The 17,500-nt window shown below is 36.9% G+C and overlaps 2 protein-coding genes across 5 annotated transcripts in view; one reads left to right on the top strand and one right to left on the bottom strand.

Annotated features, from left to right (window-relative positions):
* Nucleotides 1–7,123, bottom strand: part of LOC115225488 (hemicentin-2-like) — a 112,139-nt gene extending 105,016 nt beyond the window's left edge. For all 4 annotated transcript variants that reach the window (XM_029796443.2, XM_036514375.1, XM_036514374.1 and 1 more), the window contains exons 1-3: nucleotides 7,004–7,123; nucleotides 2,859–2,967; nucleotides 12–117 (exon numbers count right to left, since the gene is read on the bottom strand). In XM_029796443.2, the coding sequence (XP_029652303.1) occupies nucleotides 12–117; nucleotides 2,859–2,919 (167 nt within the window). In that variant the 5' untranslated portion in view covers nucleotides 2,920–2,967; nucleotides 7,004–7,123. The remainder of the gene's footprint in view (nucleotides 1–11; nucleotides 118–2,858; nucleotides 2,968–7,003) is intronic.
* The window catches only part of LOC115225490 (neurofascin-like), a 498,646-nt gene that overhangs the window by 444,175 nt on the left and 36,971 nt on the right, over nucleotides 1–17,500 (top strand). The window lies entirely within an intron of this gene.

The raw sequence follows: 17,500 nt of genomic DNA, 5'->3' as shown, positions 1-17,500 counted from the left end.
ACAATACTTACGTAGGTTGTGGTTCTCCACTGGCCTTGCATGGAAGGTCCACAGTCTCTAACTCTGTAAATAGTACCAGGGCACGTGGGTTGATTACCATCACAGGCGGCTGGATACCTGTAATAGAAAGTGGAAAGGAGAGGATCACTATGGTTGTGTAGTTATGTGTTTGAATCCCGAACATGTCATGTCAGGTTCAATCCCACTGCAAGACAACTTGCACTGGTGTCTTCTCCTATAGGCCTGAGATGATCAAAGACTTTTGAGTTGATTTATTAGACAGAAACTGAAAACAGATCATTGTGTGTTTGTGTGTGTATGTGGTGGAATGTGTGTGTGTGTGTCTGTGTGAGTGTGTGTATAAATATATATATTCTTTATTCTTTCTTTTATTCTTTTACTTGTTTCAGTCATTTGACTGCGGCCATGCTGGAGCGCCGCCTTTAGTCGAGCAAATCGACCCCGGGACTTATTCTTTTGTAAGCCCAGTACTTATTCTATCGATCTCTTTTTGCCGAACCGCTAAGTGACGGGGACGTAGACACACCAGCATCGGTTGTCAAGCAATGCTAGGGCGACAAACACAGACACACACATACATATATATATATACATATATACGACAGGCTTCTTTCAGTTTCCGTCTACCAAATCCATTCACAAGGCATTGGTCGGCCCGGGGCTATAGCAGAAGACACTTGCCGAAGGTGCCACGCAGTGGGACTGAACCCGGAACCATGTGGTTGGTTAGCAAGCTACTTACCGCACAGCCACATATATATATACCGGAGTAAACACATAAATGTGAAACAAGGTGGAAAAAAAGAGTACTCAAATACCAGGGGTAGAGTAATATGCTTTATTTAAAAGCAGCTGGCATATCGGTTCTATTTTAACAAAAACTGTCTGACGAACAGGAATGTGAAACTTCAAGTAACAGGTTTGGTTGAATTTCTGAAGCTTTTAAATGAAATATATATATATATACATACATTCATACATACATATGTAGATATATATGTATGTGTGTATATATATATATATATATATATATTTATCTATGTGCCCTTTTCAAGCCTAGCCAGGCTCATGGGCCCAGTTTTTGTGGTGTATGTGTTCCCCCCAGCTGGACGTGATGCCAGTCCATCACAGCGTTACTCAAGAAACAGGAAGAGAGAGTGAGAGGAAGTTGGGGGCGAAAGAGTACAACAGGGATCACCACCACCCCCTGCTGGAGCCTCATGGAGCTTTCAGGTGTTTTCCTTCAATAAACACACACAACGCCCGGTCTGGGAATCGAAACCGCAATCCTCTGACTGCGAGTCCACTGCCCTAACCACTGGGCCATTGCACCCCCACACACACAAACACTCACACACTCACACACACACACACACATATATATATTATGGGCACAGGTTTGGCTCTGTGGTAAGAAATTTGCTTCCCAACAACCTGGTCCTGGATTCAGTCCCACTGAGTGGCACCTTGGGCAAGTCTCTTCTACTATGGCCTTGGGATGATCAAAGTCTTGTGATTGGATTTAGTAGACAACAACTGAAAAATGCTCATTGCATATATGTATGCCTATGTGCTTGTGTCTTTGATAACCATTGTTTGTATATTTGTCGCCTTGTAACTTAGCTGTTTGGCAAAAGGGACTTTTGGAATAAGTACCAGGCTTAAAGAAATAAGTACTAGGGTCAAGTCATTCAACTAAATTTCTTCAAGGCAGTGCCCCAGCATGGCCACAGTCAAGTGACCAAAACAATAAAAGATACATTGTGGAACTGTTATTTTAATGAGTTGTGTCTATTTATCACCCGACGAGATACATCTGCACCACTGGATACCTCTGAACCAGTTGTTGAGTGCTCTATCCACGAGGAATTAATATGCTAGATGTGTCGAAACAATTGTTGTGATTAATAATAAATTGTCATATATTCCATTTTCCATCTTTACATACATACAAAAATGCCCTGTTGTTGATGTTGAAATTCCAATGAAGGAGCCTTGGATCAAGGTTAGAAACTGGTTCATTCTCTATTGGCAAGAAATCTTGAAGTAAAACTGAAAAATGACATGCCTACATCCATCCAGTCATCCATCCATCCATATATACATCCATACATACATCTATATATATAAAACTCAACTTGTGTGTCTGTGTGTGTATCTGTGTGTGTGTCTGTGTGTTTAACTTCCCGGCACATCTCCTCCTAGCCAACAAATCGTAGAATCATCAAAAATGGGTCACTTAAAGTTTAGGCGAATGAAAATTGAACTGCGCTATTTCTGTTCGGAAATTCATCTCGCAAGTGCAAAATTCGATAATGTGTTTGTTTAGGCCTTATCCCATGCATTGAATAGTGAACTTTACTCAGTCAGCTGTTTGACGTGAACTGTGTTCACCATGCGTGGAAGCCTGCGTAAATTGCATGAAAAATAAAAAATCAAGATATAAAAACGAATCACTGTAAACATTGTAGAAATTCGGCAAAGAAATGAATTTTCAGGATGTAGCCTGGAGGGTTTTTTTTGTATTAATCGTTTGGACTTTGTGAACACATACCAATTGTTTTCATAACATTTTTAACGCTTTGAATTAAATGTGACCATTTTGCATTGAGTCTGCAGTTTGAATCACTTTAACCAAATTTTAGCAGGCAGGATTTTTGATCATCATGATACATCACCAGCGACAACCTGAAACTTTCCCCTGAAATCCCCGTTGAGAATTCTATTATATATATCATAATACTTTGAAGTGACTCCTGAGAAAGAGTAAAAGTAATTATCCGATGAACGATGGGTATTACTGCTAGTATACATATATATTGAAGGATTAAACTTACCTGAATAGACTGACCCAGCTACAGCAACAAGGATAAAGATGGATACTGGTGAAATCTTCATAGTGTGTTTAGCAGGGTTAACTGTCTTGCTGTAGATTTATTGGGTTGTCTGAAAAAGAAAGAAGAAAATAAGGGTTACAGGGGTCAGTTAAAACTTATCTCATACCTGACCCAGCAGACTGATGATGGAAGCTGTTCCATCCATGATCGGATTGTTGACTACAGTAGAGCATGATTTAAGGGAAATTAGGCCGTTACTTCTAGCACTTCAACCATAAACATCCTGTCATTTGTGTATATTCTGTTTACTCTTTTACTTGTTTCAGTTATGTGACTGTGGCCATGCTGGAGCACCGCCTTTAGTCGAGCAAATCGACCCCAGGACTTATCCTTTGTAAGCCTAGTACTTATTCTATCAGTCACTTTTGCTGAACCACTAAGTTACAGGGGATGTAAACACACCACCATCGGTTGTCAAGAAGCCAAAGATTTTAAATTAATGGAGACAACACTCGAATATCACCTGATGAAACACATCTAGATCTCATTATGCAAACAAACAGTTGCATAATCAAATGCCTGTATTTTATGGAGAACCATGCTAGGTGGAATCAATTGTAGTGGTTAAAAAATAACTGACCAACTATACTCCTTCTTGTTGACCTCAATTTCTTCAATTTTATACACACACACACACACACATATATATATATATATATATACACACACACACATAAGTATATGTATACAAACATACAAATATATATATATATATATATAGACTTAGATAAACTTAGATATGTTTCGACCAAAGATTGGTCCAGGCCATGTCTAACTTAATAGCACCACCTGATAGGATTATTTGAATGCTGTTTGAGTCAATTTTTGTTTAGGGTCCATTCAAGTAGTGAGTTGAATGGACCATAAACAAAACTTGACTTAAACAGGATTCAAATAATCCTATCAGGTGGTGCTATTAATATATATATATATATGTATATAAGTATATACGAATATGTATACATACATACAAATATCATCATCATCATCATCATCGTTTAACGTCCGTTTTCCGCGCTAGCACGGGTTGGACGGTTTCGACCGGGTTCTGGGGAGCCAGGGGCTGCCCCAGGCTCCAGTCTGGTCTGACAGTGTTTCTACAGCTGGATGCCCTTCCTAACGCCAACCACTCCGCGAGTGTAGTGGGTGCTTTTTACGTGCCACCTGCACAGGTGCCAGAGGGGTCTGGCATCGGCCACGGTCAGTTGGTGCTTTTTATGTGCCACCTGCACAGAAGCCAGTCGGGGCGGTGCTGGCATCGGCCACGTTCGGATGGTGCTTTTTATGTGGGGGGAGGGTGCAGAAATATAGGGGAGCACCAGTGGGGAGGGGTGTTCGGAGAAATGATGACAGGTTCTAGACAAGTAGAACGTAGGGTATCACGAGAGGGGTAATGCATGGTGAAATAGCGTATTGAAGAGGGGGGTTCGAAGAGTAGACACCTATAATGGTGGTGGGAGAAGCGACATCCGGTATAGATGGAGAAAAAATATAGAGATATCCGGTATTGGTGGTGGGGGTGGGCAAGGGCGGGTGCACCGAGAATATGCGAAGGTTGAACTTGACGGGCTGGCTTAAAAATGCTCTTAGCATGGAAGGGGGGAAAGGAAGAGGGGGGCATACAACGTAAAAGAGGGAGAGAGAGAGAGAGAAGGGAATAGTGGAACCCCGCGAAAATCGGCCGCCATTGAAAAAATCCTGTATGGAGAAACTCAAATATCTATTCTGTATTTAGCGAGACACGAGGCCGGAAAACCGATGGTCTACAATAACTAATAAATTATACAGAATATGCAATACGAGGCGAAATAATAATACTAATAAACAAAGGGATAATACTAATACTAATACTAATAATAATAATAATAATAATAAACACACATATATATATATATATATATATATATGTAAATAAGTATATACGCATATGTATACATACATTCAAATATATATATATATATAGAGATATATATGTATATAAGTATATATGTATATGTATACATATATACAAATATATATATATATATATACACACAATAATATAATAATATATAAACATATGCACATATACACACATATATGTACATACCTACATCTATATATGTATATATACATGTATATATGGGCACAGGACACGAAAAAAACGTTGAACACAATGAGAAACGAAAACATAAAAACAAAAACATGGAAACGAACTTTTTTTCAAACAACGAAAAAACAGAGTACAAGACATACAACACAAGGAACATTCCCCTTCTTCAGCTGCCCCCGCTTTGACTACACCGTGTTTCGAAGGTAAGGGCAAGACACGACTCCTTTGAAACAGTCCTTCCCGCAAAGCAAATTAAATAAAATTTGGGATTTTTTGTGGAGGGTGAAAGTGGTAAGAAGAACAGGACAGTGAGAACAAAACAAGACAGTAAAAACAATAAAAAATATAAACAGTAAAAGACAGGACAAGGAGAATAACGCAGTAAAAACAAATGATGAAGGCTGTTAAACCAAGACAATGGAAAAAATTATTGTGAAATAATAGGAGACAGCTTATGAAAGAGACAGGACAAGCTGGTCTGGTCTTGGTGAAGATAGCAGTCAGAAAGATGGCTTCCCACTGATCTCCTGTCAATGACTAGAGATTCGAGGAGGAGGAGGAGGAGGAGTAAGAGACAGGGAACGTTGAAGGGGAGAGGAGAAAAATAGGGATGGGTGGGAGAGAAAGCCAGAAAGGATGAAGAACAAGAGAGGGAGAGAGAGAGACAGAGAAGAGATAGTGGAGATAGAAGAGTGCGCATTGTAATTATAAAGATGAAACTTACTTGGAAAAGGATGTGTGGCGTTCGATCATATAATAATACAAATATTATATAAATATATGCACATGTACATACATATATGTACATACCTACATCTATATGTATATATACATGCATATATGGGTTCAGGACATCAAAAAATTGTTGAACACAATGAGAAACGAAAACATATATACAAGAGTTATAGAATGGGGTAGATAAGATCTGGGCTATATATGTTTCATAGTAAGTGGAACCTCAGAAGTGGTAAATATTCAAGCGAGGGGTACACTGCAGGCTTCTTTTCAGGCCAAGGATATCTTGATTAGTCCAGATCTTATCTACTTATTCCGTAGCTCTGGTTGCCTACCATGAAATATATAAAGAACTTTTTTCAGTTTACCATACTTCGATTATAAAAAAATCAACAACTTTCCGTCTCCATAAACCAATATTGTCCTTGATAGTTTTTTATTATATTTACTACAGTTTGCTTGAAGCTAACTTTCTTTCTACACCTTGATCCTTGGTTCTTGCATTTATATGTATATATATACATATATATAGGGAGAGTTTATGAAAAAAACAAAAGACGACGACAGGTGGTGTAGAAAACAAACAGATGTATTAGTATAACACTCGGGAATTGAAAAAGGCTTTGATATTTTGAGCCTACGCTCTTCTACAGAAAGGGTCACAGAAAGAAACAAGGAAAGAAACAAGGAGAGAAAAACTGTGTGTAGTGGCGACCAATCTATCATGGCGAATGTATGTGTGTGTGTATGTTTGTGTGTATATATATATATATATATATACATATACACATATGCATATGTATATATATTCCGCCGAGGTCGACTTTGCCTTTCATCCTTTCGGGGTCGATAAATTAAGTACCAGTTACGCACTGGGGTCGATATAATCAACTTAATCCGTTTGTCTGTCCTTATTTGTCCCCTCTATGTTTAGCCCCTTGTGGGTAGTAAAGAAATATATATATATTTATATATATATATATATATATACATACACACATAATGATGACCGTCCACTTGTGATCAAGGAAAACCACTACTGACTCTTAGGAAGATTTACGCTCAAGGCTATCTTATACTTTACACTTGCAGTTCTGTTATATATGTCTTTTATCTGATATATATATATATATATATATATATATATATATATATATATATATATATACACGCACACAGATATATACAAGTCTTTTATTTTGGCAAAAGCAAGAAATACAAAATACAAAGAAAACAAAGAAATAAAGCAAATACATACAGTATATTATGAGTCCACATCAACAGGCAGCCATGTTTCCAAGTAGTGTTTGTAGTTAGAGAAATAACAAGAATGATTAACTAGTGGTTCGCAGAAATGATTAACCAGTTCCTTATAAGGGTAAACAGCACAAATTTTTCTGCCAGACACGTGGTTAAGTACAAAGAATTTAATGGAAAAATTAAAAAAATAATCACTGCATTTGGCGATTAGAAGAAATATTTACAAGTGGTAACAGATGCCTTTCAGTTTTGATCAAAAGCCATCTCATGTTACTCACATTTCTTTCAACTAATATTTATGTGGGTAAAAGACACCCCAGGGACTGAAAGCCTTTTAGTTAGAACTGAATAAAATTATGGTAGTCTTTGAGTGAGAGTTAATCCTGTCATTACTAGATTTATACTGAAATACACTGTCCTGTTTAAATTGATTTTCAAAATAATGAACTATAGGCGCAGTATGGGTGTAATCAAATCAAAATTGAAAAACAAAATGCATCTTCCTATGCTTAGATCAATATTGTCTATAAAATGTGGCCTGAAAAGATATGGCAAATGTTGCGAAAACTTCGATATTCCAAAACTCATAATTAACAAGATTGGGACCTTGAATGTATACAGAAGTCAAGACCCAGGCACTGCAGCTGAGAATGATAAAATCAGTGAAATCCAAGAAATTATTTCTCAATGCTGAATATAATTAAAGAAAGTTAATAAAAATGTAAATAAATATTGAGCTTTTTGATGTAATTAGCCTTTAGCTTTTTTTTTTTTGTCATATCTAGCATTTTTTAGCATCTTTTGGTATTTTTTCTACTGAAATTTAGCATTAAATTCTGATTTTAAGTAGGCAACACTGCACACACACACACACACACACACACATATATATATATATACATATGTTCAGAAACACAGCTATTTGAGAAAAAAAATTTGATTTAAGGAAAACAAAACTATTACAAAAATAAAATGTACTTTAAGAAAATTTTGTACACATATTCTTAGATACACATGGGAAAAGATTATTCAATAAAACTACCATCAACTTCAATTACTGCATTGGTATGACTTCTGAAGTAACTGAATGCCTTGATCAAGCGACCTTTATTCATGTTGGTCTTAATGTCAGTAAAAGTAGATGCCAATAACCCTTGGTGTTGTGGGCATACTTGTTGATCTCCCTTCTTAATGATGCCCCATTTTGTAGGCCAGGGTGCTTAACCCTTTCATTACCAACCTGGCTGAAACCGGCTCTGGCTTTGTAGTACAAATGTCTCATTTTCATAAGTTTTGAATTAAAATCTTCCACCAGACCTTGGTCACAATTTATGTTCCTAACACTAGCTTAATGATAACCAAGTTATTTTACTAAATTCTTCGTTATATTTAAAATAATTGAAAGAATTACAGAGGATCTCAAAATAAATACAGTAATGAAAGGGTTAAATCAAGAGAGTTGGGATGTCAAATGTTAGGGGTGATATGATCGTGAAAGTTTTCAGTCAGCCATTCCTATGTTGTAGGAACAGAGCCTTCCTGCAATGGCCTCCCCAGGGCAACTTTTTCAACCTAGGGTTTGACAACGATCTCAATTGCCTTGATGCAGGCTGCCACTGACCCTAAAACCTTACGGGGGAAAAAGTGAGGTGGCATAACATGGCCCTCATTGCTTACAACCAGCCATGACCATCACAGACAATGGGAACTTGGTGTGTTGTGTAAAACAGTGGAGGACTTCAGTCTGGCTTGTACAGAGATATATCTTTCCTCCTGTTCGCTTTTTAACCTTCAGCAAAGATCTTCTCAGGTGAGAAGAACTACTCCTCGGAGTACTTCAGTTTGCTCAGCAACAGCTTTGATTGGATTACACAGTTCTGCTCCAGATGTGACTGTTCTGCCATTTGTGGGTGAAGGCTATGAAGTGGACTATATATGCTCTTTGGGGAGATTTGGCTGCTATTTCTAGCAGGCCTACATTTTGTTTGTATTTAGCCTGAGGTCAGCTCCAGTCCAGTGGACTCAATAACACTGTGTAACAAATTTTTGTTTTTCTCTTTGGTCAGTAAGTGTTATTTCCTATTTGCTTCTATTTAGAAATCAAAGGAAATGACTACTATTCCCTTCACTATTTGCTTTTGTGAGCTGGACATCAATGTTTTGAAACTGACCTTACAGATTCAGCACTGAGTTACTGAAGCATAAATATCATTATAGCAAATATTCTACTGAGCACAGGGTTCCGGGTTCAGTCCCACTGCATGGCACCTTAGGGAAATGTCTTCTACTATAGCCTCGGGCCAAACAAAGCCTTGTGTGTGGATTTGCTAGACGGTAACTGAAAGAAGCCCATTGTGTGTGTGTGTATATATATATATATATACTAGCAGTATCGCCCGGCGTTGCTCGGGTTTGTAAGGGAAATAATTATATAAGCATTTTTAGAGATGTAAAGTATAATAGCCATCTCAATATGGCTAACCACAAAGGGGGAGGGGTGTTACTGTAGCTTTTTACGTTCTGAGATTTAATAATAAATTTTAGAGAGTTACTTCCCTTATATATGTCAAAAATGGATTAAAAATGGGAAAAATTGATGGTAAATTTTTTTTTAAATCGTAGACTCATCGTAGACGAGCGCTAATACCCAGATGGTCTCGATATGAATCACGACTATAAGATACCCGGTTTTGGTTAAACTGCACCGCAAAATGTGGGAGTAGTTAGGAATCTAAATCGTAGGAGACAGACACACAACCTCACTTTTATATATAAAGATTTCCTCTATTTACATAATATTGAGGTCTCTTTCTTTCTTTTGTTATCTTACTGTTTTTACCAATATACATATATATATATATATATATAAATATATATATAGTTACAGAGATGTACTTGCATAGCAAGTGACTTGATCTGAGATCGTGTGCTGGAACGAAAACAGTTGCAGCGTTGAAGGTGTTTATAAGCCATTTAAGAAAACACACAAAACCGTTAGATTCACTTCAACATTTAAATTAAATTTGTCAAAATATTTTCGTCGCTTTGAGACCGCGACCTGTTAGCACGATATTTTTGTCAGTGAACAGGTCGCGGTCTCAAAGCGACGAAAATATTTTGGCAAATTAAATTTAAATGTTGAAGTGAATGTAACGGTTTTTGTGTGTTTCTTAAATGGCTTACAAACACCTTCCACGCTGCAATATATATATACACACATATATATATATGTATGTATGGTATGTATGTGTGTATATGTGTATGCATGTATGTGTGTTTGTGTGCGTGTCTGTGCTTGTGATTGTCTCCACCACTGCTTGACAACGAATGTTGGTTTGTTTACATCCCTGTCACCTAGTGGTTTGACAAAGGAAACAGAATAAGTACAATGCTTACAAAAATAAAACTGGAGTTGATTCATTAAAAACTACAATTCTTCAAGGCATTGCCCCAGCATGGCCACGAGCAATGGCTGGAAAAAGCAGAAGAATAAAAGAATTGAGTGGGACCTCTACATGGTAGCTAGACCTGGTAGAAATAGCAGCAAAATTTCCCCCAAATCACACCTTACTGTCTTATCTATGTATATATGTATGTATGAGCCTATGAGGGAGACCCCTACATGGCAGCTAGACATGGTAGAAATAGCAGCCCAAATCTCCCTCAAATCACACCTTACTGTCTTATCTTTCTGCTACTTGGATATAGGTGTTATATTCGTCTAAAAAAAATTTCCTGTCACACACTCACGCACACACACACACACACTCGCACCGTCACCACACACACACGCGCACACACACACACACACACAGACTCACACACACGCACGTTAGCTTACAATTTTATTATATATTTGCGTGTGTATGTGTGGAAGAAGAAGTGGAGGCAGAGTGAAAGAATCACTCACTACAGTAAGTGAATTAGTTTCATTTTATTCGTTGCCCACTGTGTGTGTGCGTTTGCGTGTGTGGTGTAAACCAGACTAAGAAAAGCATTTGACACACACACCAGAATGTGAGTTTTCTGTAAATTTTGCTTAATTGGAGTTTAATTTTAAAAACTGGACCTGGCATGACGCGATGCATCGTACTCTTAAAAATGCGAGGTAAATGTAATTGAAGAAATCCTATATTGTAGATTTGTATAACTCCCAAAGGGAGGCAGATAAAATCTGCCTTTTTAATAAGAGATATATATATATATATATATATATAATGTGTGTGTGTGTATATATATATATATAAAAATGTGTGGTGTGTGTTATATATATATATATATATATATATATATATATATATATATGTATGTATGTGTGTATATGTTTGTGTGTCTTCTACTATAGCCTCGGGCCGAGTCTTGTGAGTGAATTTGGTAGACAGAAAACTGAAGGAAGCCAGTTGTATATATATTATATATATATATATAATATATATATGTATATATATATATATATATATATATATATATATAATATATGTGTGTGTGTGTATACGTTTGTGTGTCTGTGTTTGTTCCCCCCAACATCGCTTGACAACTGATACTGGTGTGTTTACACCCTGTAACTAAGCAGTTCGGCAAAAAAGACCAATAGAATAAGTACTAGGTTTACAAAGAATAAGTCCTGAGGTCGATTTGCTGAAAAGGCGGTGCTCCAGCATGGCCACAGTCAAATGACTGAAACAAGTAAAGGAGAAAGTAAAGAGAGTACTACAGATTTGCCTGTCAGTTGCTTGATCCTAACGACTTGCGCCTGTCCTTTAGTGGCTGACAATATGTGCACCTCTGATCACAAGCAGAAGTAGTGGGGGAGCTTCATAGCCATGTGTTAAGAGGGAATCTTTGGGGCTTGAATGAATGTAACAAAAGCAAAGTTTGAAGGAAACATTAACCATTTTTCACACTTTATATGGGTAATAAGAAATAATAGTTCAATATTTTGAAAATCAATTTAAACAGGACAGTACGAGGGACTTCGATAAGTAATGCCCCTGACCCACTTGCAGTTGTTTGATCTAGCTGAAATTTTGCATGTGCAATCATTTATATCTCTATAGAGTAAATTACAGCTCTGAACTAATTGTGGTTTCTGATTTACAGGTATTTGAACTGAGTCAAGTGTGAAAATGGAGCCTGTTGAGTGTCGAGCAGTGATCCGGTTTTGTATTTGAAAGGACGCACACCACGGGAGACTTTTGATGAAATGAAAGTAACTTATGGTGATGATGCCCCATCATATGACCTTGTAAAACGCTGGCATCATGAATTCAAACATGGTCGGAACTCTGTGGAAACAGCTCCCAGATCTGGTCGCCCCGCTTTGCCATTGATGAGGCATCTGTCCGTCAAGTTGAGGCTGCCATTTCGGAAGATCGACGCATAATTATTCGCCAAATAGCCCATGAGGTCAAGATTAGTACCGGGTCTGTGGAAACTATCATCATGACCATTGCATATGCAAAAGGTGTCTGCCAGATGGATTTCCAGGTTGCTCACGCCTTTCCAGAAGCAAGAACGCGTCGAGTGCTCGAGGATGAATTTGGAGATGTGCCAAGAAGATGAGTCAAAATTTTTCAAAAGACTGATTACATAGGATGAAACCTGGGTCCCTCACGATGATCCAGAGACCAAAGCCCAGTCAATGCAGTGGAAGCACCGTGACTCACCCCCTCCAAAGAAGGCAAGGGTGCAGCCCTCCGCTGGCAAGGTCATGCTCACAGTCTTCTGGGACAAGGACGGAGTAGTGATGACAGATTTCCTGGCAAAAGGTACCACAATTACAGGAGCCTATTATGCTTCACTTTTGAGGAAATTAAGAGAAGTTATCAAAATCAAGAGGCGGGGCAAGATCAGCAAAGGCATCCTCCTCCTGCAGGACAACGCTCCGGTCCACAACTCGCTTGTCGCCAGATCAGAAGCACAGGCGTATGGCTATGAACTCCTCCCCAATCTCCCCTACTTTCCTGACTTTGCACCTTCTGATTTCCCCTCTTCCCAGTCATGAAGTTGTTTTTGAAAGGAAGGCGTTTCCCAGATGATGCAGCCTTGATTTCTGAAGTCACGTTCAGGTTGGAGGACCAAGGTGGGGTCTTCTACAAAAAAACGGTACAGCGCATCAAACGATGGGAGAATGCGTAACTCTGGGTGGTAGTCAGTAGAAAAAGACTAATAACTGTGCCAAGTTTCGTTGCTCTACTGCTATGGGAAGTGGGTCAGGGACATTACTTATTGAACGTCCCTCGTATATTTCACTCAAAGTCTACCATTACACACTTATGCAAAGACCACCGCAATTTTATTCAGTTCTAACTAAAAGACTTTCAGTCCCTGGGGTGTCTTTTACCCACATAAATATTAGTTAAAAGAAATGTGAGTAACATGAGATGGCTTTTGATCAAAACTGAAAGGCATCTGTTACCACTTGTAAATATTTCTTCTAATCGCCAAATGCAGTGATTATTATTTTTTTTTACCATTAAATTATTTGTACTTAACCACGTGTCTGGCAGAACAATTTGTGACAGTAACCCCATTCTGTGTTGTTTACCCTTATAAGCAACTGGTTAATTGTTTCTGCGAACCACTAATTAATCATTCTTGTTATTTCTCTAACTACAAACACTACTTGGAAACATGGCTGCCTGTTGATGTGGACTCATAATATACTGTATGTATTTGCTTTATTTCTTTGTTTTCTTTGTATTTTGTATTTTTTGCTTTTGCTACAATAAAAGACTTGTATATATCTGTGTGTGTGTGTATATATATATTATATTAATAAATATTAGGGAATAAATCTAAACTTACAGGGAAAATCAGATTTAGGATTGAATCCAAATTTTATAGTAAAATATTATATCATATTAAATTAGAGACAAAAACCACTATAGGCAAATCAAACAATGAAAAACTTTAGCCAATACATATGATTAATTTATATTATTTAAATATATAAAAAAATTATTAAAAACGATCGTAGTGTGATATTAATTATATTTTTTTAATAATTTTGTTATATATTTAAATAATATAAATTAATCATATGTTATTGGCTTAAGTTTTTCATTGTTTGATTTGCCTAATAGTGGTTTTGTCTCTAATTTAATATAATATATTATATATATATATATATATATATATATATATATATATATATAGATAATATATATATATATTATATATATATAATATATATATATATATATATATATGTGTATGTATGATATATAAACAATTCCAGCGTGGAAGGGTGTTTATAAGCCATTTAAGAAACACACAAAAGCCTATCGATTCACTTCAACATTTAAGTTTAATTTGTCAAAATATTTTCGTCGCTAAAATCCGTGACCTGTTCACTGACAAAAACCGTTCCATTCACTTCAACATTTAAGTTTAAATTGTCAAAATATTTCGTCGCTAAAATCCGCGACCTGTTCACTGACAAAACCGTTCGATTCACTTCAACATTTAAGTTTAATTTGTCAAAATATTTCGTCGCTAAAATCCGCGACCTGTTCACTGACATAAGCCGTTCCATTCACTTCAACATTTAAGTTTAATTTGTCAAAATATTTTCGTCGCTAAAATCCGTGACCTGTTCACTGACAAAAACCGTTCCATTCACTTCAAACATTTAAGTTTAATTTGTCAAAAATTTTCGTCGCTAAAATCCGCGACCTGTTCACTGACAAAAGCCGTTCGATTCACTTCAACATTTAAGGTTTAATTTGTCAAAATATTTCGTCGCTAAAATCCGTGACCTGTTCACTGACAAAAGCCGTTCCATTCACTTCAACATATAAGTTTAATTTGTCAAAATATTTCGTCGCTAAAATCCGTGACCTGTTCACTGACAAAAAACCGTTCGATTCACTTCAACATTTAGGTTTAATTGTCAAATATTTCGTCGCTAAAATCCGCGACCTGTTCACTGACAAAAGCCGTTCCATTCACTCAACATATAAGTTTAATTTGTCAAAATATTTTCGTCGCTAAAATCCTGACCTGTTCACTGACAAAAGCCGTTCCATTCACTTTAACATATAAGTTTAATTGTCAAAATATTTTCGTCGCTAAAATCCGTGACCTGTTCACTGACAAAAACCGTTCGATTCACTCAACATTTAGGTTAATTTGTCAAAATATTTTCGTCGCTAAAATCCGCGACCTGTTCACTGACAAAAACCGTTCGATTCACTTCAACATTTAAGTTTAATTTGTCAAAATTTTCGTCGCTAAAAATCCGCGACCTGTTCACTGACAAAAGCCGTTCGATTCACTTCAACATTTAAGTTTAATTTGTCAAAATATTTTCGTCGCTAAAATCCGTGACCTGTTCACTGACAAAAAGCCGTTCCATTCACTTCAACATTTAAGTTTAATTTGTCAAAATATTTTCGTCGCTAAAATCCGTGACCTGTTCACTGACAAAAACCGTTCGATTCACTTCAACATTTAGGTTTTATTTGTCAAAATATTTTCGTCGCTAAAATCCGCGACCTTCACTGACAAAAACCGTTCGATTCACTTCAACATTTAAGTTTATTTGTCAAAAATTTTCGTCGCTAAAATCCGCGAACTGTTCACTGACAAAAACGTTCGATTCACTTCAACATTTAAGGTTAATTGTCAAAATATTTCGTCGCTAAAATCCGCGACCTGTTCACTGCACGGATTTTTGTCAGTGAACAGGTCGCGGATTTAGCGACGAAAAATATTTGACAATTAAACTTAAATGTTTGAAGGGAATCTAACGTTTTTTGTGTGTTCTTAAATGGCTTTATAAACACCTTCCACGCTGCAATTGTTTTCGCTTCAGCACACTAATGTAGCGTGGCAGTTTCAGCCATTGTGAAAAAATGACTGTAGCGATTGCTAATATCTTCACACTGTGTGAAAGGCAAGGCAGGAATGATCTCGTTTGAGGTTAAACCATCTTTGGTCACCTGTTCTATTTCTAAACACTAATTTGATTGGCTGACAGGACACGAGTGGCCTCTACGTGTTTCGCCGCCACTGGGTGACATGTGACACGAGGGTCCCTACGAGGTCCGCGTCATGATTGACACGTGACGCGAAACACGTAGAGACCACTCGTGTCCTGTCAGCCAATCAAATTAGTGTTTAGAAATAGAACAGGTTGACCAAAGATGGTTGTAACCTCAAACGAGATCATTCCTGCCTCGCCTTTCACACAGTGAAGATATTAGCAATCGCTATAGTCATTTTTCACAATGCTGAAACTGCCACGCTACAACACATCTCAGATCAAATTACTTGCTATGCGAGTACATCTCCGTAATATATAAGATAAAAGATATATAACAGAACTGCAAGTGTAAAGTATAAGATAGTCTTGAGCGTAAAATCTTCCTAAAAGTCAGTAGTGTAATTTGTAGTATATATATATATTATATTCTTTACTACCCACAAGGGGCTAAACATAGAGGGGACAACTAAGGACAGACAAACGGATTAAGTGATTATATCGACCCCAGTGCGTAACTGGCACTTAATTTATCGACCCCGAAAGGATGAAAGGCAAAAGTCGACCTCGGCGGAATATATACATAACATAGTGTATATATATATATACTATATTATATACATACATATATTATATATATATATATAATATATATATATACACACACACACATACACACATATATATATACACACACAAACACACACACACACATACACACATATATATATACAACACACAAACATACACACACACATACATTCGCCATGATAGATCGATAGCTACTACACACAGTTTTCTCTCCTTGTTCTTTCTGTGACCCTTTCTGTAGAAGAGCGTAGGCTCAAAATATCAAAGCCTTTTTCAATTCCCGAGTGTTATACTAATACATCTGTTTTTCTTACACCACCTGTCTTCGTCTTTTGTTTTTTCATAAACTCTCCCTATATATATGTAATATATACATATATATATACATATAAATGCAAGAACCAAGGATCAAGGTGTAGGAAGAAGAAAGTTAGCTTCAAGCAAACTGTAGTAAAATAATAAAAAACTATAAAGGACAATATGGGTTAATGGAGACGGAAAGTTGTTGATTTTTTTATAATCGAAGTATGGTAAACTGAAAACAGTTCTTTATATATTTCACGGTAGGCAACCAGAGCTACGGAATAAGTAGATCAAATCTGGGCTAATCAAGATATCCTTGGGCCTGAAAAGTAGACTGCAGTGTACCCCTCGCTTGAATATTTACCACTTCTGAGGTTCCACTTACTATGAAACATATATAGCCCAGATCTTATCTACCCATTCTATAAAATCTTGTATATATGTTTCGTTTCTCATTGTGTTCAACAATTTTTTTGATGTCCTGAACCCATATATGCATGTATATATACATATAGATGTAGGTATGACATATATGTATGTACATGTGCATATATTTATATAATATTTGTATTATTATATGATCGAACGCCACATCCTTTCCAAGTAGTTTCATCT

The sequence above is a fragment of the Octopus sinensis genome, linkage group LG27, assembly GCF_006345805.1.
Source record: "Octopus sinensis linkage group LG27, ASM634580v1, whole genome shotgun sequence".
NCBI classification, from domain to species: domain Eukaryota; kingdom Metazoa; phylum Mollusca; class Cephalopoda; order Octopoda; family Octopodidae; genus Octopus; species Octopus sinensis.
The sequence above is the reverse complement of the archived record's forward strand: the minus strand, read 5'-3'. Positions and strand labels throughout refer to the sequence as shown.